The sequence below is a fragment of the Ranitomeya imitator genome, chromosome 3 (genome assembly GCF_032444005.1).
Source record: "Ranitomeya imitator isolate aRanImi1 chromosome 3, aRanImi1.pri, whole genome shotgun sequence".
In the NCBI taxonomy this organism is placed as follows: Eukaryota; Metazoa; Chordata; class Amphibia; order Anura; family Dendrobatidae; genus Ranitomeya; species Ranitomeya imitator.
Window position 1 is genome coordinate 320,743,166 of NC_091284.1, and position 25,530 is coordinate 320,768,695.

The 25,530-nt window shown below is 42.4% G+C and overlaps 2 protein-coding genes across 6 annotated transcripts in view; one reads left to right on the forward strand and one right to left on the reverse strand.

The window, feature by feature from the left end:
• Positions 1-18,729, forward strand: part of XKR8 (XK related 8) — a 194,992-nt gene extending 176,263 nt beyond the window's left edge. The window contains exons 3-4 of one of the 3 annotated variants that reach the window (XR_011319244.1): positions 11,440-11,580; positions 18,356-18,729. Coding sequence is in view for 2 of the 3 variants with exons in the window: in XM_069756644.1 (XP_069612745.1) it covers positions 18,356-18,420 (65 nt within the window). In the remaining variant the exon portion in view is untranslated. The remainder of the gene's footprint in view (positions 1-11,439; positions 11,581-18,355) is intronic. The other 2 variants (XM_069756644.1, XM_069756643.1) reach the window with 2 other exon arrangements.
• Positions 1-25,530, reverse strand: part of EYA3 (EYA transcriptional coactivator and phosphatase 3) — a 317,510-nt gene that overhangs the window by 46,781 nt on the left and 245,199 nt on the right. For all 3 annotated transcript variants that reach the window (XM_069756641.1, XM_069756639.1, XM_069756640.1), the window contains exons 15-16: positions 15,532-15,646; positions 276-397 (exon numbers count right to left, since the gene is read on the reverse strand). In XM_069756641.1, the coding sequence (XP_069612742.1) occupies positions 276-397; positions 15,532-15,646 (237 nt within the window). The remainder of the gene's footprint in view (positions 1-275; positions 398-15,531; positions 15,647-25,530) is intronic.

The window sequence follows — 25,530 nt, forward strand, 5'->3', positions numbered from 1 at the left end:
ATAGTGACCCAGGGGGGGCATGTGTCTGCCAGCACAGGGGGGCATGTGCTAGCACAAGGATGGGGGTTATATAGATACCAGGATGAGGGACATATGATTTGTAAGACGGACACTGGCATTATAAGACAGACCCCCATTTAACAAAAAATTATTTTTTTCTCTTTTTCTTCACCAAATTTGGGGTGCATCTTATAATTAGGTGAGTCTTATAAAGCGAAAAATACGGTAATTCCCCCCATTATATGGATGCATATAATATAATATAATGATGTTACCTATTTTTGTGGCACTGTATATGTTCTCAATTGGCAAAATTTCTCCCAAGCCATACAGTAAAACTTTTGCAAGTGCCGGTACTAGTTGTGTTGTTGTTATTAACACGTTAACACAGTTCTTTCTGTCAAAAGAAAAGAAGAAAGCAATAAGTTTGCTATATAAGTGACTAGAGGAAACATCGAAGTAGGGGAGACAATGGCAAAGCTGTTATAATTACACTAAAAGTCTCACATGGTCCTCAAAATAATTGCATTTATTTCAAAGGGAATCTGTCAGTAGGATCAACCCTCCTAAGCCGTTTATATAGGCATATCAGTAACTGAAAGCTGAATAAAATGATACCTTTCATATTTGTGATATGAGGTATTATTCCAGAGAAATACATTTTGCTTACATGTAAATGAGCTGTTCGGGGATATTGGCAGGACACTGATCTGAATGAGAACCTGCCTCCAGAGCTTATCTTTTTTTAAAAGGAATCTGTCACCTCATTTTTTGCATATAAGCTGCGGCCACCGCCATTAGGGGCTTATCTACAGCATTCTATAATTCTCTGCCCTGTTGAGTGCAGAGCAAAGTACTGCAGTGCGCAGGCGCTTGGAAAGGTCAGAGGCCCGGAGCCGAAACAGAAGCAAGGAAGAGTAACAACAAAAGGGAAGAAAAGATCATGCCCACATGTACGGGAACACCTCACCATATAAAAATGCAATACTTTATTGGCAAGTATCAAAAATACATAAAGACAAAACACAAGCGATATTTTTTAAAAACACTAAAATTGCAAACATGCAACACAGACCTATACAAGTATCATGCCCTGATATAGGGGCAATGATAACCCACATCAAAATTCCCAAAAGCAATAAATACAAAAAGGCTCTTAAAACATGATCAATTATGTTATATATCTGAAGCACAACAAAGGATCAATATATATGGCTACATTAATATCACAGTACCATATGGGCCCAAAAGAAAAAAATCCCAAGATTGTTAAATATACCTAGTTCAGAGCGCCAAGAAAAACTTTCTAATTATTATTACATGTGAAATGAGGGAAAAAATGTTAATAAAAAGATGAAAAAAGTAAAAAAAAAAGTTGAGAGGGTGCGAGGATTAAAGGGAACCTGTCACTCCGTTTTTTCAGATTGAGCTAAAAATACTGTTAAATAGGGCCTGCGCTGTGCGTTACAATAGTGTATGCAGTGTACCCCGATTCCCCACCTATGCTGCGAAATACATTACCAAAGTCGCCGTTTTCGCCTGTCAATCAGGCTGGTCAGGTCAGGTGGGCGTGGTGACATCGCTGTTTCTTCCCCAGTTTTCCGTTGGTGGCGTAGTGGTGTGCGCATGTCCAAGTGCCGAATCCACTGCGCGCAGGTGAAGAAAAAGAGCGCGATCTGCGCTATTACCCTTGTCATCGGTGGGGGCGGCCATCTTCCTGAGGCCGCGCGTGCGCAGATGGAGTGCTCTGCTGCACGGGGCTTCAGGAAAATGGCCGCGGGATGCCGCGTGTGCGCAGATGGAGATCGCGGCGGCCATTTTCCCAAAGCCGAGTTTGCATCTCGGCTTCAGGAAAATGGCCGCCGCAATCTCCATCTGCGCACGCAGTTTTTTGTATTTTTTACATTCACCATGAATTTGGAGACTAGGGAATTGGCATGGAGAGGCCAGATTGAGAATGTCTTTGGTTCGGTGGGTACAGAGACTGTGCAGGATGGGTCTGCAACTAGTTTATGCTCAGAGATCATTAGCCTTCATAAATCATTCACAAAAAGATGGTGGAATGTTAAGAGCTTGGAGGAGTATAATAAGTTGGGTATTCTCCCTAGAGGATTGAAAGTAAAAATTTTCCCAGCGTGGGAAGCAGATAATGATTTCAAACACACCTGGGAGGCAGGTCTCTTAAAATGTTCCTCTATTCTAATTAATCTGTTGATTGATCATGACTGTAACCTTATGGGTAAATTGAAGGACAAAGTTAAGGAGAAGGAAGCTCAGTTAAGTGTTTTTGATGCACAGAACATAGTATCACCTTTTCAACAAGGTCTAAAAGAGACCATTGAGACGTTTGAAAAAGACATCATACAAACGAAAGAGATAATTTCTTCACAAAGGTGATTTTGAGAATCAGCAAATTTTTAAATGGACACATCATGGTAATGGACGGTTTAACAAATTTAGTGGCCCAGATAAAAAGAAGCCAACCACCTCTGTGACAGTTGGCGATTCTTCCACCAGCGATTTTTTCTTTTCAGGCACAAGCGACCAAGAAAGCGCAATAGAAGAGGTTGACGAAAATCAGCCAAATCAAAGGAAGAAGGGACGGCGATATCAGGCATGGTCTCCAACGCACAAGAGACCGCTGAGACACAACAGGAGGAAATAACATCAATAACCAACGATAACAAAACAGGTAATTTACAAATAATAAGTTTATCAGATTATTTTTTTGTCTAATGAAGAGAGACCGTTGCTAGCGAGGGGGTTGTCTTTCTCCAATGAATAGGTTGGATAAGTTCACTGTTACTAAGGATGTGTATCTATTCTGCAGGCAACTTGTCTTTAAGCTCTTATATCATCAGCCCTCCATCGATTCTTTACCCCAGGACGAGAGACAAGTTTTTAATGATCTTATACAGTTACTTGTGGAGAACGAAGGTCCTAGGAGCAATGAAAGTCTACCTTCACAAGCTACACAGTCTTTCTCGATTTCCACTATGATCCAAATTTTCTTTGCAATGGTAAGTCAAGACATTGCCAAACTAAGGTTAAAAAACAAACAAGGAGAAAATTTGGGATTGAGGGAAAGACTTATTTTGACTAAACTAAAGGAAAATCCATCCTTTACAATTAAGGAAGCAGACAAAGGCAGGAACATCGTATTGTGGCCTATTGATATGAACTTAAAAGAAGCACGGCGACAGCTGAGTTGTTCTGACTTACCAAGCATTGCCTTCTGATCCCACAGACATCTTTAAGAAGAAATTGGACCGTCTTCTTTTTTCGGACAAAATCACATATTGGACAACAGGGAATTTAAGTTTTTGACCACACCTTCTCCGATTGTCCCGACCTTGTATCTACTCCCAAAGATTCATGAGTCAACTTAAGAGCCACCAGGGAGCCTGATAGTATCTGATATAGGCAGCCTTTATGAGAGGCCTCGTATATATTTGAACCACTTTTTACAACCTTTTGTCAACCATCTAGGTTCATATGTCCAGGATACCTGTTGTGAATTCTGTGGTCAAGCTCCCTCCTGTGGTCATGAGTGGTACTTCGGCTGGTTCAGTCTTTGAGCTTTCTCTGGTGGATGTGAGTGGGGCTGCGGCTTCTGAGTTTCCTTACTCAGGTGACGAGGTTAAGTCGTTAGGTGCTGCTCTATTTAACTCCACCTAGTTCTTTGTTCCTGGCCTCCAGTCAATGTTCCAGTATTGGTCTTGCTCTCTCCTGGATCGTTCTTGTGGCCTGTCTGCCCTGCATAAGCTAAGTTTTGCTTGTGTTACTTTTGTTTGCTATATTTTCTGTCCAGCTTGCTATATTGGTTTTTCTTGCTTGCTGGAAGCTCTGAGACGCAAAGCTATCTTTCCTATCCTCGGTCTATTCAGTAAGTCGGGCCTCACTTTGCTAAAATCTATTTCATCTCTGTGTTTGTATTTTCATCTTAACTCACAGTCATTATATGTGGGGGGCTGCCTTTTCCTTTGGGAAATTTCTCTGAGGCAAGGTAGGCTTATTTTTCTATCTTCAGGGCTAGCTAGTTTCTCAGGCTGTGCCGAGTTGCATAGGGAGCGTTAGGCGCAATCCACGGCTACCTCTAGTGTGGTATGATAGGATTAGGGATTGCGGTCAGAAGAGTTCCCACGTCTCAGAGCTCGTCCTATGTTAGTAACTATCAGGTCACTTTGTGTGCTCTTAACCACTAGGTCCATTGTGGTTCTGAATCACCTGTTCATAACAGATACCTCCCATTTAATTCGACAGTTACAGGATTTAATTGTTCCAGAGGACACCATACTTGTTACGATGGATGTCACATCGCTATATACGTGCATAGGTCACGCATTGGGCATTGAGGCGGTTTTGTTCTTCTTGAACCAACAAACTACAAGAGATCGCAGACATCAGTCCCTTATTGTAGACATACTATCTTTCATTCCCTCTCTCCAATAGCTACTTTGTTTTTGATAGGGTGCTTTGCAAGCAGATCTCAGTCACTGCAATGGGTGCTCGCTGTGCACCCTCCTATGCCAAACTCTTCATGGGTTGGTGGGAGGAGACACGGGTGCGCCCGTTACATGCCTTTCAAACCAACGTTTTCCATTAGTTTCGTAATATTGATGACCTCTTGGTTCTCTGGACGGGGTCTGAAACTGAATGTAAGGACATAATCACCACGTTGAATAATAACACATTCAACATCTCTTTGACAGCTTCTCTTTCCACAACATCAGTGGAATTCTTGGACCTCAAGGTGATGAAAGTTGGCTGTCAGATTCAGACCAAGATCTACCGTAAGACGACTGCTACAAACAATTTGCTCCATTTCTCAAGTTTTCATCCTCAGCACCTGAGGAAAAGTCTCCCCAAGGGCCAATTTTTTAAGGGTAAGGCAAAATTGTAGCTCTGATGCTGACTTTCATGAAGGAGCGCGTGATTTAACTGCTTGTCTGTCCGAAAGAGGGTATCCCTGCAAAGTTATATCCCGAGCTTTTGAGCATTCCTTGAAAAGTGACAGATCGAACCTTCTACAGCCCAGAGTCAGGGACGACACTTTCACAACCAATCTAATAACAGTATATAACAACCGATGGCAGGACATTTACAATATCTTGGGAAAACATTGGGGCATTTTGCTAAATGAACCGAAACTTTGAGTCTTTCTATCCGATACACCTAGGATTGTTGCCAGGAGGGCCAGGAATTTTAAGGATTACCTTACCTCGAGTAATTTCAGGAGACCAACCACGAAGTTGTGAACAAGGAGCCGTTTAAAAGGGTCTTTTCCTTGCGGCAGTTGCAATGTATGTCCCCATATGATCACTACTGACGTTCTGACCCTTTCGGTTTTTCCAGAAAGGATAGAAACGAAGCTGTATTCCAATTGTCGATCAAGGAATGTGATTTATTTACTGATTTGCCCAAGTCTGAAGATATATGTTGGGCAAACAAGCCAAGAAGTCAGATGAAGGGTCCAGCAGCACATATTGAATATTGGCAAGGCAAAAGTAGATAAGGAAAATGGTAAGCCTATTTCATCAGTTGCATCACACTTTTGGAGTGTCATGACAGTAGACATTGCAAAATATGTATTATGATCGTGGACCAGGTTTCTGGCAATATTCGTGGTGGTGATCTATCCAAGGAGCTTCTCCGTCAGGAATCCCGCTGGATTTTTAATTTATAAAGTATGTCACCAAATGGACTAAACGAGGAGCTCCTCTTCTCTGGTTTCTATGGCTGATTCTAGCCTGTGCTGCATTATGTGTCTTTACTTTGACTTACCATCTCATATTATGTATTTTCTATTCCTCCTTTTAGATTTTTGCTCTACTTGAAAACTCTAAATTGGTTGAAAAAAATATCTTCGCATGTTCACCAAAGTCAAGCTTCTCATTGCATTCATCCAATAATGTCTGGCTGACCTTCACAAGACTTCCATCTGTTTTTTGAGGACACTGTTCCCCAATATTCATATGTGTAACCGTCTTTAGGTTATGTACTTCATACATTATGTTTAAAGTTTTCTTTTTAAAATGATTTAGATTTTTTTTCGGCAGTTTACTTAGTTTCACAGTATTATATTGGCATCTCAGGGTTTTTCCTTTTGCGTTGTTCCATCACAGTACCATATGAGATTTTCTCCTGTATTTTGAACTGAAGTATACTTGTTTCAACTCCTCCCTTTTTAAATCGTTACACACTACATGCACTTTTTTTTTTTAACGTCATTGTGCGTATTCTGCTATTTTTCTTATGTGCATCAGCACAATTATGTTCATGTATGCACATGTTGGGTTTTGGTGTATGCATAATTATTTGTTTTGGTTACGCCCATTTCTAATTCTAAAATAATAATAAATAAAAATAATAAAACCATCAAACTCCACACATGTTTCATAGGCTAATGAATGATCTTTACAACTCTGCATGGTGCTTGCGTTTTTGAAAGCAGTTAAAAAAATACTTTTCCAAAAAATATATGAAAAAAATAACTGACCATGGTCTCCAGTTTTGATATTGGTGAATGGATGTGTGCTGTTTGTAAATCGCGGCGGTTATTTGTACAAACTAACCTATATGCTCACATTTTGAACATTATTTAATGCTGAAAAACTCCATGTATGCTATTGCATATGTGCATAATATATATATATATATAGATAGATAGATAGATAGATAGATAGATATATAGATATATATATAGATAGATATATAGATATATATATAGATAGAGAGAGAGAGAGAGAAAAATTAGAACAGCATCATATTACCAAACTTGCGGTGCAAAGCTCTCCAAACCAATATTCAAATGGTTCCAATAATATGAGAAAAAAGGAAAACCGCACACACACACAAAAAAAAAAAAAATTGGTAGAAAAAAGTGGGCTTTAATGCCTGGACGGCGTGGCAACGTTTTGGATTTCCAATCCTTTTTCAAGCCTTTCAAGGGCTTGAAAAAGGGTTGGAAATCCGAAACGTTGCCACGCCGTCCAGGCATTAAAGCCCACTTTTTTCTACCAATTTTTTTTTTTGTGTGTGCGGTTTTCCTTTATATATATATATATTTTTTTTCCTTTCCTATCTCAGTGGTTATATGTTTGAACCATACCTAAACGGCGCATCCTTATTTTGGCACTTGTATAAACCCATCTGTTCTATGGGCCTGCACATTGCATATTTTCATTTGGGTAATGTTGGGATTGTCAGCGGCCTGGGCGCATGCGCAGATGGGGTTTGCGCTCTGTATTCGTCATGTGGCAATGCCCCACTCATGATACAACTGCACGTGCGCTTTTGTTTGTATACATGTGTACTTGCTTTTTCCCACGCATGTGCAGTGTGGACAATAATGAGCTCATACGAGATGTGCGCGTCTTAATTCCCTTTGTTGCATGCGCAGTATCGCTTTCATAGAACTTTATTGCCTAACGTTACTTATGAACATGGACATCGCTCCATGCGCTTGACCACTATAGATCTCCTACACAGGTGAATACTTGTTTAATCTTTATGAATGTGTATATATCTGTTGGACTTCTAACACAGCATGCTATCTTTTCTCCGAGGAAGCCGCAACTTTTGCGGCGATACGCGTGGGAACCTATCCCACATCTCTTCCCCTCTAGCTTTTATGGCTCAGTTCTGAACCCCAGGATCAATGGATATGAGGGCATATTTTTTTGAGGAATGGGCTTGTTAGTCCTCGCCCCTCTCTCCTTTTTTTCATTTTTTTCCATCTTTTTATTAACATTTTTTTCTCATTTCACATGTATTATTAATTGGAAAGTTTTTCTTGGCGCTCTGAACTAGGTATATACAACAATCCTGGGATTTTTTCTTTTGCGCCAGAATACTACTTTTTGGGCCCATATGGTACTGTGATATTGATGTAGCCATACAGTTACGTCCATATATATTTGGACAGAGACAACAAATTTTGGTTCTAGACATTACCACAATGAATTTTAAACAAAACAATTCAGTTGCAGTTGAAGTTCAGTCTTTCAGCGTTCATCCATTAAAATTGGATGAAGGGTTTAGGAGTTTCAGCTCCTTATCATGTGCCACCCTGTTTTTAAAGGGACCAAAAGTAATTGGACAATTGACTCCAAGGCTATTTCATGGACAGGTGTGGCCAATCCCTTCGTTAGGTCATTCTCAATTAAGAAGATAAAAGGCCTGAAGTTGATTTGAGGTGTGGTGCTTGATTTGGAAGGTTTTGCTGTGAAGTAAACATGCGATCAAAGGAGCTCTCCATGCAGGTGAAACAAGCCTTCCGTAAGCTGCAAAAACAGAAAAAACCCATCTGAGAAATTGCTACAATATTAGGAGTGGCAAAATCTACAGTTTGGTACATTCTGAGAAAGAATGAAAGCACTGGTGAACTCATCAATGCAAAAAGACCTGTGCGCCCACGGAAGACAACAGTGGTGGATCATCGCAGAATAATCTCCATGGTGAAGAGATACCCCTTCACAACAGCCAACCAAGTGAACACTCTCCAGGAGGTAGGCATATCAATATCCAAATCTACAATAAATTGTAAACTGCATGAAAGTATATACAGAGGGTTCACTGCAAGGTGCAAGCCACTCATAACCATCAAGAATAAAAAGGCTAGACTGGACTTTGCTAAAAAACATCTAAAAAAGCCAGCACAGTTCTGGAAGAACACTCTTTGGACAGATGAAAGATCGCCCTCTACGAGAATGATGGAAAGAGAAAAGTATGGCGAAGGCGTGGTACAGCTCATGATCCAAAGCATACCACATCATCTGTAAAACACGGCGGAGGCATTGTGATGGCTTGGGCATGCATGGCTGCCAGTGGCACTGGGTCACTAGTGTTTATTGATGATGTGACACAGCACAGAAGCAGCCGAATGAATTCTGAGGTATTCAGAGCCACACTGTGTGCTCAGATCCAGCCAAATGCAGCCAATCTGATTGGTCGTCATTTCATACTACAGATGGACAACGTCCCAAAACAAAGCCAAGGCAACCCACGAGTTTATTAAAGCAAAGAAGTGGAATATTCTTGAATGGCCAAGTCAGTCACCTGATCTCAACCCAATTGAGAATGCATTTCACTTGTTAAAGACTAAACTTCAGACAGAAAGGCCCACAAACAAACAGCAACTGAAAACCACCACAGTGAAGGCCTGGCAGAGCATCAAAAAGGAGGAAACACAGCGTCTGGTGATGTCCATGAGTTCAAGACTTCAGGCAGTCATTGCCAACAAAGGGTTTTCAACCAAGTACTAGAAATGAACATTTTATTTACAATTATTGAATCTGTCCAATTACTTTTGATCCATTTAAAACAGGGTGGCACATGTTAAGGAGCTGAAACTCTTAAACCCTTCATCCAATTTTGATGTGGATACCCTCAAATGAAAGCTGAACGTCTGAACTTCAACTGCATCTGAATTGTTTTGTTGAAAATTCATTGTGGTAATGTCTAGAACCAAAATTAGAAAAATGTTGTCTGTCCAAATATATACAGTCATGGCCAAAAGTATTCACACCCCCACAATTCTGTCAGATAATACTTAGTTTCCTCCTGAAAATGATTGCAAACACAAATTCTTTGTTATTATTATCTTCATTTAATTTGTCTTAAATGAAAAAACACAAAAGAGAATGAAGCAAAAAGCAAAACATTGATCATTTCACACAAAACTCCAAAAATGGGCAAGACAAAAGTATTGGCACCCTCAGCCTAATACTTGGTTGCACAACCTTTAGCCAAAATAACTGCGACCAACCGCTTCCGGTAACCATCAATGAGTTTCTTACAATGCTCTGCTGGAATTTTAGACCATTCTTTTTTTGGCAAACTGCTCCAGGTCACTGATATTTGAAGGGTGCCTTCTCCAAACTGCCATTTTTAGATCTCTCCACCGGTGTTTTATGGGATTTAGGTCTGGACTCATTGCTGGCCACCTTAGAAGTCTCCAGTGCTTTCTCTCAAACCATTTTCTAGTGCTTTTTGAAGTGTGTTTTGGGTCATTGTCCTGCTGGAAGACCCATGACCTCTGAGGGAGACCCAGCTTTCTCACACTGGGCCCTTATGCTGCAAAATTTGTTGGTAGTCTTCAGACTTCATAATGCCATGCACACAGTCAAGCAGTCCAGTGCCAGAGGCAGCAAAGCAACCCCAAAACATCAGGGAACCTCTGCCATGTTTGACTGTAGGGACCGTGTTCTTTTCTTTGAATGCCTCTTTTTTTCTCCTGTAAACTCTATGCTGATGCCTTTGCCCAAAAAGCTCTACTTTTGTCTCATCTGACCAGAGAACATTCTTCCAAAACGTTTTAGGCTTTTTCAGGTAAGTTTTGGCAAACTCCAGCCTGGCTTTTTTATGTCTCGGGGTAAGAAGTGGGGTCTTCCTGCGTCTCCTACCATACAGTCCCTTTTCGTTCAGACGCCGACGGATAGTACGGGTTGACATTGTTGTACCCTTGGACTGCAGGGCAGCTTGAACTTGTTTGGATGTTAGTCGAGGTTCTTTATCCAACATCCGCACAATCTTGCATTGAAATCTCTTGTCAATTTTTCTTTTCCGTCCACATCTAGGGAGGTTAGCCACAGTGCCATGGGCTTTAAACTTCTTGATGACACTGCGCACGGTAGACACAGGAACATTCAGGTCTTTGGAGATGGACTTGTAGCCTTTAAATTGCTCATGCTTCCTCACAATTTGGTTTCTCAAGTCCTCAGACAGTTCTTTGGTCTTCTTTCTTTTCTCCATGCTCAATGTGGTACACACAAGGACACAGGACAGAGGTTGAGTCAACTTTAATCCATGTCAACTGGCTGCAAGTGTGATTTAGTTATTGCCAACACCTGTTAGGTGCCACAGGTAAGTTAGAGGTGCTGTTAATTACGCAAATTAGAGAAGCATCACATGATTTTTTGAACAGTGCCAATACTTTTGTCCACCCCCTTTTTTATGTTTGGTGTAGAATTATATCCAATTTGGCTTTAGGATAATTCTTTTTGTGTTTTTTCATTTAAGACAAATTAAATGAAGATAATAATACCAAAGAATTTGTGATTGCAATCATTTTCAGGAAGAAACTGAGTATTATCTGACAGAATTGCAGGGGTGTTAATTTTTTTGGCCATGACTGTATGGACTTAACTGTATGCATATATATATTTTTTTTGATCCTTTATTGTGGTTCAGATATATAACATAATTGATCATGTTTTAAGAGCCATTTTGCATTTATTGCTTTGGGGAATTTTGATGTGGGCTATCATTGCCCCTATATCAGGGCGTGATACTTGTATAGGTCTGTGTCGCATGTTTGCAATTTTAGTGTTTTTAAAAAATATCGCTTCTGTGTTTGTCTATGTATTTTTGATACCTGCCAATAAAGTATTGCATTTTTATCTTTTCTTCCCTTTTGTTGTTATGCTCACTTTCAAGCCCATGGTGAGCCCTCTTGTCTTTAATTGACTAGCGGTGCCCTCCACCTACTGCAAAATAGAAGCAAGGAAGAGGACGTCATCGCATTAAGATGGGAGGCGCCAGACACGCGACACCCATCGGAACGGACTGCCCCCCAGGGTGAGTATAATAAAACTTGTTTTTCTTATCTTTCAGGGGGGCTTATCTACAGCATTCCAGAATGCTGTAGATAAGCCCCTAATGGCGGTGGCCGTAGCTTATATGCGAAAAATGAGGTGACAGATTGACTTTAACAAGAGGTTTTAATTTAACCCTCCGTCACATACAATATTCGGACTAACGAGTTCACATAAAATGTGCCTGTCAGGCGCCTGCTGGAAAAATACCTATAATATCTAATGTTTGCAATTTCAGTGCTCTAAAAGTGATCAGTGACCTTCATAGGGATGTAATAAAAGAGACTACACATAATCAGTTGCAAAAAAAAACATTTACTTAACATAAAACTAATAACTATGAAATACAAACTTTTCAAAACTCCCGCCAAATAGTCCCCAGTTCGACACTCTCAAAAAAATGTACAAAGAAAATTTTTGAACACAAACTTAATTTTAAGGTACCTTAAGTACTATTAAAAACATATTCAATCAGAAGTAGATGCTGAGGTTTCCCCAGAAAAGTCACACTTGCAGAGCAAATAGCAAGAATTACACACCATTTTTGCATGTGTCAGGCAAATTGCTTTATGACATTTGAGACATTCATAATTTGAAAGCCTTCTGGTTCCGCTTTCCGTTTGGTAGGTGGTGCATCTCCTTCTTTTGTGAGGTGGTGCAGATGGTGACTTTTCACCATCATCTTCTGGGCGGAACCTTTTGAGCTGAACTTGAAGGCGAGAGGGGATACCGATTGTTTTCACGCTTCTCCTGCGTAGCTCTCCAAGTACTAGTTCATGGGCCAATTTTTTCAGATACAATCGTCTACGGAGTGGTTCAGGCTTGTTTTCAAGATAAATTACTTGTGAATTTATACCACCCAAATTCAACATAGCAAAAAATATGACCATTGGCCAGCGTTTGATGTTTCTGCTGACGTTGAAAGTGGAGCACATCTGATCTGCTGTATCCACACCCCCTTTGGTGGCATTGTAAAATGTAATTATCTCCGTTTTTTTTTCTGCCCCAGTCCCAGGATCGATGGCAGCATCATCATGAAGTATTGATAGAAGAAGTACGATTTTTTTGGCATGTGCTACATAGGAAACTAAAGCCTTTCCATTATGGAATGCAAACATACTGCTGTACTGTTGTCTCTCTTACAAACTGTGGCGGCAATTCCCTTTTGTTTTTTCTTACAGTTCCCACATATGACAGCTTCTGAATTTTCAGATAATCAATCAGATCACAACTTGTAAACCAATTGTCAGCTGTAATATTGCGACCCGATCCAAATAAGGGTTCAGCCAGTCTTTTTACAACATCAATGGGTTTGTTGCTCACACAGTAAGGACCTTCTGGTTGTTTTCCTGCATAAACTTCCAGGTTGTAAGTGTAGGTCTTACTGGCATCAACAAGGGCATAAATTTTTATTCCATATTTGTTTGGCTTTGATGGAATATATTGACGAAAGGCACATCTACCACGAAAACCAGGGAGCATTTCGTCAATAGTGAGATTCTCTCCAGGGTAATAACTTTGTTTACAGTTTACAACAAATCTTTGAAATATATCACGAATTGGAGCAAGTCGGTCATGTGTTTTGCGTTCGGTTCGGGTAGTTCTGTCGTCAAACCGAAGGCAACGAATTAGAATCTTGAATCTGTTTATGGACATAACAAGGCTAAATTTTTCAACTCCATCCCCATCTTTACCCCAAAGTTCCTCCAAACTTTGTCTATTTGCCCTATAAGCTCCTGCAAGGTGCAGTAATCCAAAAAAAGCACGCAGTTCTATTTCATCTGTGGGCTTGATGGCTCTGTTGCAGATGTACTTGTCCTTTATAATGTCTATATATTGGTTGGTATATGTGACAATAGAGTCCAGAATGTCATCTGTAAATATACTGTTCCAGCATTCAACTGCAGTTTTTGCATTACGTGCTGTTCCTATTACTGCAGGAAGGTGAGTAATAATGTTTAAAGGTTCCCTATGTTTTTTCTGGAATGGCTTCTTGTTCCATTTAGTATTTTTATCTTTTCCAATATAATATGATCCAACTTCTTCATCCTCACCACTGTCACCATCTTGCTCTGTTTCAGAATCCAGGACACATTCTTCCACCTCATCATGAGAATCAATCTCACTTTCCTCTCCTAAATCCTCATTCAGTGTGAGGTCTCTATCATCTAACAGCATGTTTGTTACTTCCTCAACATCAAGTTGTTTGGATAAATTGTACATTTTCCTCTCCATTTCAGCAGATAATCTGAAGCAAGAGAAGGAATATGTTAGGGAACTACTGTATATGCCTGAGCAGCACACTTTCTTTTATAAAATCTCCCTTATTTCTATGAAATATCCTCACATTTTATGCTATACATTCATAAAACAAGCTAAATAAACTATTGTGATGAATAAAAACATAAAATACCAACCTTACTGAATGTGACGTATTCACATACAATGAGCCTGAGAGATCTGTGCAGCTATATCCTCTCCCCTGAAGCTCTGAAATCCAACTGTGATATCAGGTTTCACAGACCTTCAAGAGACAGGAGACTACCTGGAGGGAGGGGGGTTTCCTCACAATCTGGTGAGGAAGGAGAAATGAAAGTAAAAGAAGCGCCTGTCAGATCAGTTGTATGTGACGGAGGGTTAACTAAGCTCATGGATTTCTCTGGAACAATACATTAAATGACAGATATCAATGTATCATTTTATTCAGCTTCCTATGACCTTTGTGACCATATAGACTGCTTAAAAAGGTTGACCCTACTAACAGATTTTCCTTCAAAGATGTTGCCTTCCCACAAATTAACGTATCATAAAGACCTAATCCGGGACTTCTAGCCATATTGGTATGCCCAGTGAACGGTAATGGCACTGAAGCTTTGCTAATTCCATTAACTGAAGATGCTGGCTATAATATACAGCCTACATGTTGCGGTCCAATCCACTGGGTTGAGGGCTCTTTCACCCCACCAGCACTGCATCATGGGTGCAGATTCATTGCCATAACATTTGAGTGGCACTAACAAAAACTCAGGTGTGCCATAAATGCCTGGTGGAATTGCATGTCCCCTTTCTCACAACTAAATACCGGTCAATTAAAGTCAGTCATACATGTAAACCAAATGTTTCTATTAAAACATACTTGTCCTGTATAAAGTAAACCGCCAAATGTCAAAATAAAAAAAATAAAAATAAAAAAAGGCTCTTGGAAATGTAGTTGCGCTTTATGAAATGTTCTATTGCGCAAAGTTAATAAAACAAACGATACATATTTGGCATCATCATAATTGCAATAAATTACAGCATTATAGCAACACTGCGTTAATTTAAAATACAAAAAAAAAATGTGGAACTGTGTTTTTCTTTATCCCATCCCCACCAATGTCAGGGTACAGAGTGTGCTGCGTCAATGTCCAGTTTATCCTCCTATACAAGCCCCTTTCAGCTGCTGTTTGGCAAGCTCTGAACTCTATACTCTGTGTAAGAGCTTTCCTTTTCTGAGCCTCTGTGTTCGCTACACTAGTACTCAGGCAGGAAAATTCTCATACACAGACTGCTAGAATATAGCCAATATTGCGGAGCAGCAGTTCAGAGACGTGGAATCCGGACACTTTTTCTGCAGCACAGAGTTTGGATACGGAGGAAGCAAAATAAGGTAATTATGTACTGTATATTATTAAAAAAAAATGTATATTTTGCATTGCCTGGGGGAAATTAACCCCACTCCCTCCCATAGTTATTGTTTAATAACTAAACAATAATTAAATAAATCGGATGTACTTTAACAAAACCAAACCACTCACAAATTTTCCCACAAAAAGGAAAAAAAAAAAGAAAAAAGAAAAAAAGGGCTTGTACAGTTCCACTGAGAGAAAAGCTAATGTATCCTTCACACTAGAGTTATTGAAACGGAATGAATGGTAAATGTATCAGCGCTTACCTTGACTGGATAAGTAGTAAACATTTTAATGCAGTTCCTAACCAGCCATCTGTTAAGGTCTCTATATCAGCTCTCAGCCTCTGGAGAGAATCGCGCCTCTGTGGGCTGAGCAGTGCTGGCAATGAGAAGGAAATTACTACATTAAATACATGCCGGGCACTACAATTCATTTTCTCATTATGTGAGTAGATGATCGAAGTTGTACTGTTACAGTAAAATAATGCTCTTTACATTTTCAACTGACTAAGGAAAAACACTTGTGGAATAAGACATACATTTCTGATGAAATCTAAGTCATGCATTTTGGATTCTTTTGTTTCACCCAAGAGGTCAGTAGTATGTTCTGAGGATCTGCTCCTGTGGTTTGACCACACTCACTTCTGAATGTAGGCCTGAGATTCTGCAGTTTTTTTTTCACTGATAGGGATGTGTAAAATAGGGAGTGGAGAGGGTGGGATGAGAGATGAGAAAAACAAAGACCTTTCTCCATGTTCTTCCACCTGTCTGTGAAAAACACACAGCACACAAATGGCGTCCAATTATTTTATGGACCCAAAGAATTTACCGTAATTGTAGTTTGATCCGACACTCTGATCAATATCGAACATATCTGTGCAAAATTACATGTGAATTGCCCCATTAATACATTACTTGTTTTACTCACTTATATAGTACCATTAATTCCACAGCACTTTACAGACATCTTCATCACTGTCCCCATTGGGGCTCACAATCTAAATACCAGTGTACATTCTCCAATATACATTTATTTTTTTAAAGCCCCACTCGAGCGTTTATATTTTTTCATATTACAGGAATCAGTGCAGAGTGAATGAATCTATCTGGAAATAATCAGTGAGAATTGCTTCTAATCTTAGAAGTCACCTTTTCTGATAGGTGTGGATTCTGTCATCCTACTGTAGCTTGGCTGAGCGGCAGGGTGGTGATCAGCAGAGCGGGAGGTGCTCGATGTGGACGGACAAACACTCCGTTGTGCCTGGCAGATCTGATCCCTTGTTGATGTTTTCTCCTCAAACTGGCCCTGTAGCCCACTCGTTTAGCCCATGTGATTTTGATCCACTTAGGGTATGTTTCCACGTTCAGTATTTGCTGCGGATTGGAGGCTGCGTACAGCCGCAGCGTCCAATCCGCAGCAGCCAGGTGTTACAGCATAGTGGAAGGGATTTTATGAAATCCCATCTCCACTATGCGTTCAAAGACTCAGGTGGCAAACATGTGTATATGCACATATATACACATGCCGTCTTTATAGAATTCAGCATATCTATTTATCTTGTGGAGACGCTCAGTCTCCACAAGATAAATATCGCAGTCTATGTATAGGATGCGGTGATTCCACATGGTTCAATGAACACACGCGGAATCACCGCGCATACAAAAGACGGCAGAGCTGCGTCCAAAACGCTGCCAATACTGACTGTGGAAACATACCCTTACAATGGCCAATCATCAGGAATGAGTGTAGGAACACATATTTCCCAATAATCAGTCTAAACAGGCTTCCAATAGCCCAACGAATAAGCAAAACTATATTTAAGTTTCTTTAAAAATTAGCATTCTCAGCAGTACATTATCATGTGTAAGCAGTAAATGTGCTACTGAGAACTGCCTAGGTCAATGATATTCCAAGTGTACTGAATCGTACAATCGTATTAATGATCGTTCCACTAAAATGGCAGTGCGGTTTGCATGTTTAGACAGAGGCTGGTGTATTAATCACAGTTACAAGGCAAATTCAGCCTCCTAGCTGCAGAACAAGTTGACAATCTACCAACATCCAGTGATTTTAGGATCACTGGCTTCCTGATCTAATAGATACAGCCCACAATGGACCAAAACAATACAGATCTCTCACACATGCTCACGGACATGTGTCATAAGTATCAATAAGAGATCATCCTGATCTGTATAACGAATGCCATTTCAGCACCGTGTACACAGTAAATCAGAGCGACAAAATGATAAATCATCTCTGCTTTCCCAGTGGAGAGTCTGGCTGTGTCTGCCAACTGGTTCCCCACCCATGCAGAATCTGTTACAGGCTGCTTACTCGGCACTGACGTTTTAGAAGGTCAGTGCAGGTAAAGTGTGGACCGACAAGATGTTTAAAGCTATGTGCCCACGTTGCAGAATAGAAGCAGATTTTTCTTCATCAAAACCGCACACCCTTGCCAGGGAAAACGCATGCAGATTTTGATGCATTTTTTCTAAGCGTTTTAGTACAAAAAGTTGGGACAAAAAAAAAAGGCTCTTATTAAGTCATTTCCTAGTCCATCCCCTCTTCTTAATTTTATTTTCTTGCTGGATTCAAGATGCCACAAACCCCAACCCTAGCCCAACCCTAACCCTAGCGCAAAAATCATTACAGAACCAGACATGATATGACACATGGTTTACATACAGTAAACCATGTCATATCAAAACAATTTTTTAATGCAAGTGTTTAATAAATTTAGCAGTTTGTGTTAGGAAAAATTTGGAACTCTAGGGGTTAAATTTAAGGCTATAATTGCGGGGAAAAATTGCGTGGGCTCCCGCGCAATTTTCTCCTCGAGAGGGAAAGCCAGTGACTGAGGGCAGATATTAATAGCCTAGAGAGGGACCATTGTTTTTGCCTCCCCGGTTAAAAAAAATCTGCCCCCAGCCACCCCAGAAAAGGCGCATCTATAAGATGCGCCTTTTCTGGCACTTAGCTTCTCTCATTCTGTTGAGGAGAGCCATAAGATCAAATAGTTAATTAACCTCAAGACGTACAAGATTGAGAGAAGCAACCCATAACGTGTATTGTTTATCCTTACATTAGCTTTCTCAGATCAGCGAGACCCTAAAGATGGCTGCCATTTCCTGTTTCCTCACACCATGTGCTGATATCCAAGATAACGCCCACAATAAGGTGACCTCATGGATCCACCCACAGTGACGCCCACCTTGATGACCTCATGGACCAACCCACCCTGATGACCTCATGGATCCGCCCACGGACTTGCTCATTGCCCAACCCACTAACCAATGGAATACATCCGATCACTCCCATTTTAGAGATAACCGAGACCCCCTTACAGGGGTTATATAAACCTGTGTTCTGACTAAATAAAGGCCTTGGAGCTGAGCCGCAGACTGATCAAGGAGAGTTTACATCTGTGTGTGTCTGATGTTATTTCTTTAGTGCGCACCTGATCAATATCCATTAGGCCAGGAGTATGCAACTGGAGTGAACATTTCTTAATTGTTCAACCTAACCTATTTGGCGACCAACGTGGGGTCAGCAGAGGAAGAGCCCTGAACCCTGAGGACCGGCGAGTGGAACAGCAGGACGCGCTGAATACCCCGAACCTAGAGACTGATCATCTCATTATCAGAACACGGCAAGTCTGCTTATTTTTATAATCTGTATTCTTTACCTGTGTCCTTCGGGGTATCCTGTGCAGATTGCCTGACCGTGTCCGGTTTTCGCGGTATCTAAGACGGCAGAAGGGTCTCGCCGCTGCTGGTCATTTAATTGCAAGAACCGTCACATGTTTTAGTTGCCTACTGCCTGTTACGTGTTGTGAAGAGGGGAGATGACTGGCAGTTAAGAAAGCAAGCGGATTTTTCAGTGTTAAAAAAAAAAAAAAAAATTGTCTGTGGTACAGTACACGGTTGTCACCTGTGATACGATTTTCAGTTCTGTGTAGGAGAAACTAGGACCTGGAGTGAATTGACTCAGCCTAGAAGGGGCCTGTTATCTTGGAGTGAGTTGACTCAGTTCGAGCCTAATAAATTTAGTTTTGCCTTGTAACTTGGAGTGAATTGACTCAGCACGGGGCCTGGTAATTTAGGAGTAATTTGATTAAGTAGGGAATAATTGGTTTGTAAAGTACGGAACACGGAAGTCAGACAGGGACCACGTGACAAGAAGCAATAGTAAGTGTGTACTGCAGACTCAGTTCTCTTTAGAATCTCAGGTTTGAGTAATATATATCTATCTATAGAAACATGGAGAAATTAATGCAGTTCTGCCGTATTGGCACTAAGCCAAATTCAGATGGCAAGTTAGACCCGTGTACATTAGTGGCGACTCGTGAAGGGAAGAGTCATGTTAAACAATGTAAAAAGCTCATGAAGTTGTGTGGAATGCCAGAAGGGGGAGGTAACCGCCTCTGGAGTGGAAGATTGTCTTGAAAGAAAGAAAAGGTATCCTAGAAGATAATGGATTGTTGCCTACTGCTAGGGCATGGGAAAGAGTCTCTGAAAGTCTGTATAGAGAAAACTGGGTTGAAGAGGAAAGGAATAAAAAGGGTAGTTTTGAGTTATGTGTAATACAAAAATATATCCTGTGAGCGGCCACCACCGTATAACGGTGGCCCAGAGCCATGTGCTAACTCTTGCGGCAGCCATTTTGTGGATGGGCCATGTGCTTATTCTGATGGCAGTGGCCATTTTGTGGATGGCAAATGTGTTAATGCTGGCAGCAGCCATTTTGTGGATGGCAAATGTGTTAATTCTAACTGCGGCCATTTTGTGGATGGCAAATGTAATTCTGACGGTGGCCATTTTGTGGATGGCAAATGTAATTTTGGTGGCAGCCATTTTGTGGATAGCAAATGTGCTGTTCCTGGTGGTGAACATCTTAGTCTAAGGGTATGTTTCCACATTCAGGAAACGCTGCGTGTTTGACACTGCATTGAGCCGCAGCGTCAAACATGCAGCCTCCAGATGTTACAGCATAGTGGAGGGGATTTCATGAAACCCCGTCTCCACTATGCATTAAAAGACACATGCGGCATACCTGCGGAAACGGATATGCAGCGCGTCTTAAGAACGCAGCATGTCCTTACATTGCAGAAACAACGCAAGGACAACGCAGGTGACCTGCCAGTGACCTCAGGTGCAGATTTGGTCAGGATTTTACCTGCATAAAATCTTGACCAAATCCTGATGCAATCCTGAACGTGGACACATACCCTAAGTCTACACACCACATCACCAAATCCTTGTTACCCAGTAATGACCACTAACGGCCAATACTATATTCCTTTGGGAAGTGAACAGGCTTTACCCATGCTTCCAGTCCCAGTGGTTTCCAATGAGGCACCGGCCCATTCCCCTATCACTCCTGTCGTGAATCCAGCAATCCTCCCACCTGGATCGTCCCTGGCACAGACCCTTTCTACTGTCACTTCCACTGCCAATTTAGCCGCACACCCGCACGAGATGCTCCAAGCAACTGCCTCTCCTCCCAATGCTTCCACTACAACAGCACTCTCACGCAGTCTACCTAACCCTATATTCAGTACCTCACAGGCTCTCGCAGCCAAGCACACACCTGTATGGGACGGTGGCAACTGTATCAAGGGGGGGCTCAATCTGGGAGGGGAATACCAATAGCATAGGAAGCACAAAAGGGAGGGAATGTTGGCAACCTATTTTTGAAAAAGAACTTCCTGAGGGACCTTTGTTAGTGGTGGGAAAGGGTGACATAATGCAAACGGACGCCATTGTTAATGCTGCCAATTCTCGGTTAGAGCACAACGGAGGTGTAGCTAGAGCTATAGTGGAAGCAGGAGCGGCGACTATTCAAGCTGACAGTCGAATCATTGTTAAGTCAAATGGTCAGATAGCTGTTGGGGACATAGCGGTGACTAAATCTGGCAATCTTCCGTGTAGAATGATCATACACGCTGTGACCCCTATTTTTGACCCTATTCATCCAGGCGTTAGTACTCAACAACGTCGTGCAGCAATAACTCGCATTTTAGAGTATGCTAATGTTAGTGAGCAGATTGAGACCTAGACAATTCCCGCCATTGGTGTTGGCATTTTCGGTTTTCCTGTTCATGCATGTACAAGAGAAATCGTTGGAATTATAATAAACAAATGTAGCCCCCCCCCAAGCATTTGCTGCCTCTCTGAAATCAGGTTAATTAGTAATGAGGACAGGACTGTTAAAGCCTTTATGACTGCCTGCGTCACCTGGACCCCACAACATGTTGGAGCTGCCCAAATAAAGCCCCTCATTCCAGGATTGTTACCTCCTCCTGCTCCTCATACAAAAGTGATTACATCTGTACTCCCGATGCCATCTCTACTCCCGCCTCAGGTGCCACCACCAACAGTGCCAATGCACATGTCTGAGGAGCCCATCCTCTACATCAAGTTTACACCCCAGCAAGCTGCTACTCTGTTGAACCAACTTCCAGATCCAGAAAAACAGCCAATGCCTTTGTTCAGAAGCATGCTTCAAATCCAAAGGAATTACTCAGCCACGTGGCAAGATCTCATTTCCCTGGCAAATCTTAAAGCAGGCGATGCATATTGGCCTGTTATGAAGATCGCGTTCAATGATGCCTCACTTGCCAGTGACACCACATGGGACTCTGGTATTTTGTTCTGCCAACAACTTAAGACATGGGCCTCGGATTAGTTGGCTGATCAGTCAACATCTTTCAAGGATGTCACGCAGGAACCAGGGGAATTGGTGGAGCGATCTGATACTCGCCTAGCTCAAATGTTTAAGGACTTTGGCTTCAGTAACCAAATAAAAGTTCAACAGACACTGCTCGTCTACTCTTTTGTTGAAGGCCTTCAGGAAGCCCTGAGAAAGCAATTTCAAGCAATCAGACCTGAATATGCTACATTGGATCCTAAGGATGTTTTAACGATAGCTATGGGATTAGAAAAAGCACTCTCTTGGAATTTCAAATTCTAATATCATCTGAGGACATCCAGTTCTCTTAATGGCTCCACACGACAATTGCTATTCTTGCAACCTAAACATCGGTTGGTGCAGCGTCATATGAGACTCCAATGTTCGCTCTTGGTTCCGGATAATGTTACTCTTGTCCGCTGCACCATCCTCAAACCATCCATGCTGCTTCCTCTTTCCAGTGGGGATGTGGACGATGATGCTGATGCTCTCAGTGAAGATGCTTCTACACACTCAGAGGAGGATTATGACTGTCTTGAACAAATGCAGGAAGAAGTAGCCTCCAAGAAAAACGTGTCTGAAGACCCATTCCCACATGCTGACCTGACGTTCTTCACTGATGGTTCCAGATTTGCAGATCAAAAAGGAAGGTTCCATATGGGATATGCCGTGGTTACACATGACCAGTTCATCTCAGCCAGATCCCTACCACCGCACATGTCTGCACAAGAAGCGGAACTTAAGGCTTTGACAATGGCTTGTCAGGAAGCAACCGGTGACATTATACACAGGACCTCTGTATATAGTATACAGTGTATAGTGTCAGTGTACAGGTTACACCGACTCACTAGTGACGTCTCTAGGTAAAGTCCTTCATCTTTCATCCAGCACAGACCGACAATCACTTCATCCAGCCAGGACTCGTCTCTGCAGGAAATAACAGTTATCTCGAGCTCCGCTTGCAGAACACATTACTTAATTTTTCCCAACATCTACATTACACCACATGAAGAAAAAGAGGCAACATCGTGTCACTCTACACAGTAACAGGACCGCCCACCCATTTAAAACTATGTCCTCAAAAAATAAAATAAATACATCACTGCAGTAATAATATCCCCCATCCAGGCCCCGTGTATCTCATTCCTGGCTCCATTCATATGTTCTCCCATCCTGCCCCATCAGTCTCCAATCATGCCCCGTATCTACATACTGCCAGTGTGTCCAGCGTCTCTGGCCCCAGTGTGTCCAGCGTCTCTGGCCCCAGTGTGTCCAGCGTCTCTGGCCCCAGTGTGTCCAGCGTCTCTGGCCCCAGTGTGTCCAGCGTCTCTGGCCCCAGTGTGTCCAGCGTCTCTGGCCCCAGTGTGTCCAGCGTCTCTGGCCCCAGTGTGTCCAGCGTCTCTGGCCCCAGTGTGTCCAGCGTCTCTGGCCCCAGTGTGTCCAGCGTCTCTGGCCCCAGTGTGTCCAGCGTCTCTGGCCCCAGTGTGTCCAGCGTCTCTGGCCCCCAGTGTGTCCAGCATCTCTGCCCCCAGTGTGTCCAGCATCTCTGCCCCCTTTCCCTCCCATCTCTGCCCCCTTCCACCACCCCCCCCCCCCCCCCTCCACCCCCGTATTGCCGTTCAAAATTACAAAAAAAAAAAAAAGTTCTCACCTGTCCGGGCTCCTTCGGCGAAGGAACTCCCTCCAGCAGCGCGCACTCGTCGGCAACTGACTGGCGTCAGACGCCGGCAACGTGCGCGCTGCGGCTGATGTCAGCTGCTAGCCTCCGATTGGCTGGCAGCTGTTAACTATTGACGTGCGGGCACGCTCTCTCACATCAATAGCTTTTAACTGCCGCAGCGCCGTAGGGGCCTGGTGAGCAGATGAGACGGGGCCAATGCAGGCCCCCTCTGCCCACCGGGCCCATACGCCAGTCAGGGCAGTAATGCCCTGATGGCGGCGGGCAATCTGAGCGGTAGCCCAGGGCCCCCCACACCACTGGGCCCTGGGGTACCGCCCAGATTGACCCTATTATAATCCGCCCCTGCCAACATGACTGCCAGAGTGACTGTTAAGAGACTGATGACTGAAGTAGTATGCAGATATGGGGGCCCAGAGGTAATTGAGAGTGACCAAAGACCCACGTTCATTGCAGCACTGACTAAGGAACTATGGACATTGGTGGAAGCTGATTTGAGTTTAGATACTCCATATCACCCACAGAGCAGTGGGAAAGTAGAAACACTGAATGGCACCTTCAAAAATAAAATAATGAAAGCCAGTTAGGAGGTCAGACTTTGACAGACATTTTGCCCGTTGCCTTATACTCAGTCAGAAACACTCCAAGGGGTCCCACTAAACTCATACCATTCAAGATTCTTTTTGGGGGGCCTCCAAGGTTGGGTCAATATTTTCCACAACAGCTAGCCTTAGGAAGTGATACTCTTGTAAAATTATGTAATTGCCCTTACTAAAGAACTGTCAGTAACACATGTACAAGTTTTATCATCCATTCCAGGTCCAAATTCCAGTGAAGGTACCCATGCTTTCCAACCTGGTGACTACGTGCTGGTAAAGAAGTTCATCAGAAAGACATCCCTGGAGTCGAGATTTGAGGGTCCCTACCAAGTGCTCCTGACTACTCCTACTTCGCTCAGGGTTGCTGAGCGCCTCCTGGATCCATCTCTCACATTGTAAACTTGTTAGACAGTTAGGGACAGAGTAGGATCTGACCTGCTTATCAAAGTCCAGCTACAAAGGGAGGTTTTCCACAAGGGAAAACTTGTCTCAATTTGGTGAAAACTCCAATTCCCCCCTCCCGGGCGAGACGGGCAGATCTAGGATGTGTTACATCAGGGTGAGTCAAATGTGTATTTTATGTAACCATGGAGATGGGAGATTGGAGAGTAACAGATCCAGCAGGTAGGAAAGTCCCAAGGACATGGGTAATACGCTCCGATATACCTCCTCGATATACCCATAATTGTCACTCATTCTCTGGTGTCAATAGCATCCGTATTGTCATGAAGCCTCTGATGTCATAGTGACACTTAACACTGGTGGGTTAGGGAACCATGATGGGATCAAGAAAAAAAAAAAAAAAAGGTAAATAAAGTATTTAGGGGGGACTGTTGAGGAGAGCCATAAGATCAAATACTTAATTAACCTCAAGACGTAAGAGATTGAGAGAAGTGACCCATAACGTGTATTGTTTAACCTTACACAAGCTTTCTCAGATCAGTGAGACCCTAAAGATGGCTGCCATTTCCGGTTTCATCACACCATGTGCTGATATCCAAGATAACGCCCACAATAAGGTGACCTCATGGATCCACCCACAGTGACGCCCACCTTGATGACCTCATGGACCAACCCACCCTGATGACCTCATGGATCCGCCCACGGACTTGCTCACTGCCCAACCCACTAACCAATGGAATACATCCGATCACTCCCATTTTAGAGATAACCGAGACCCCCTTACAGGGGTTATATAAACCTGTGTTCTGACTAAATAAAGGCCTTGGAGCTGAGCCGCAGACTGATCAAGGAGAGTTTACATCTGACTGTGTGTGTCTGATGTTATTTCTTTA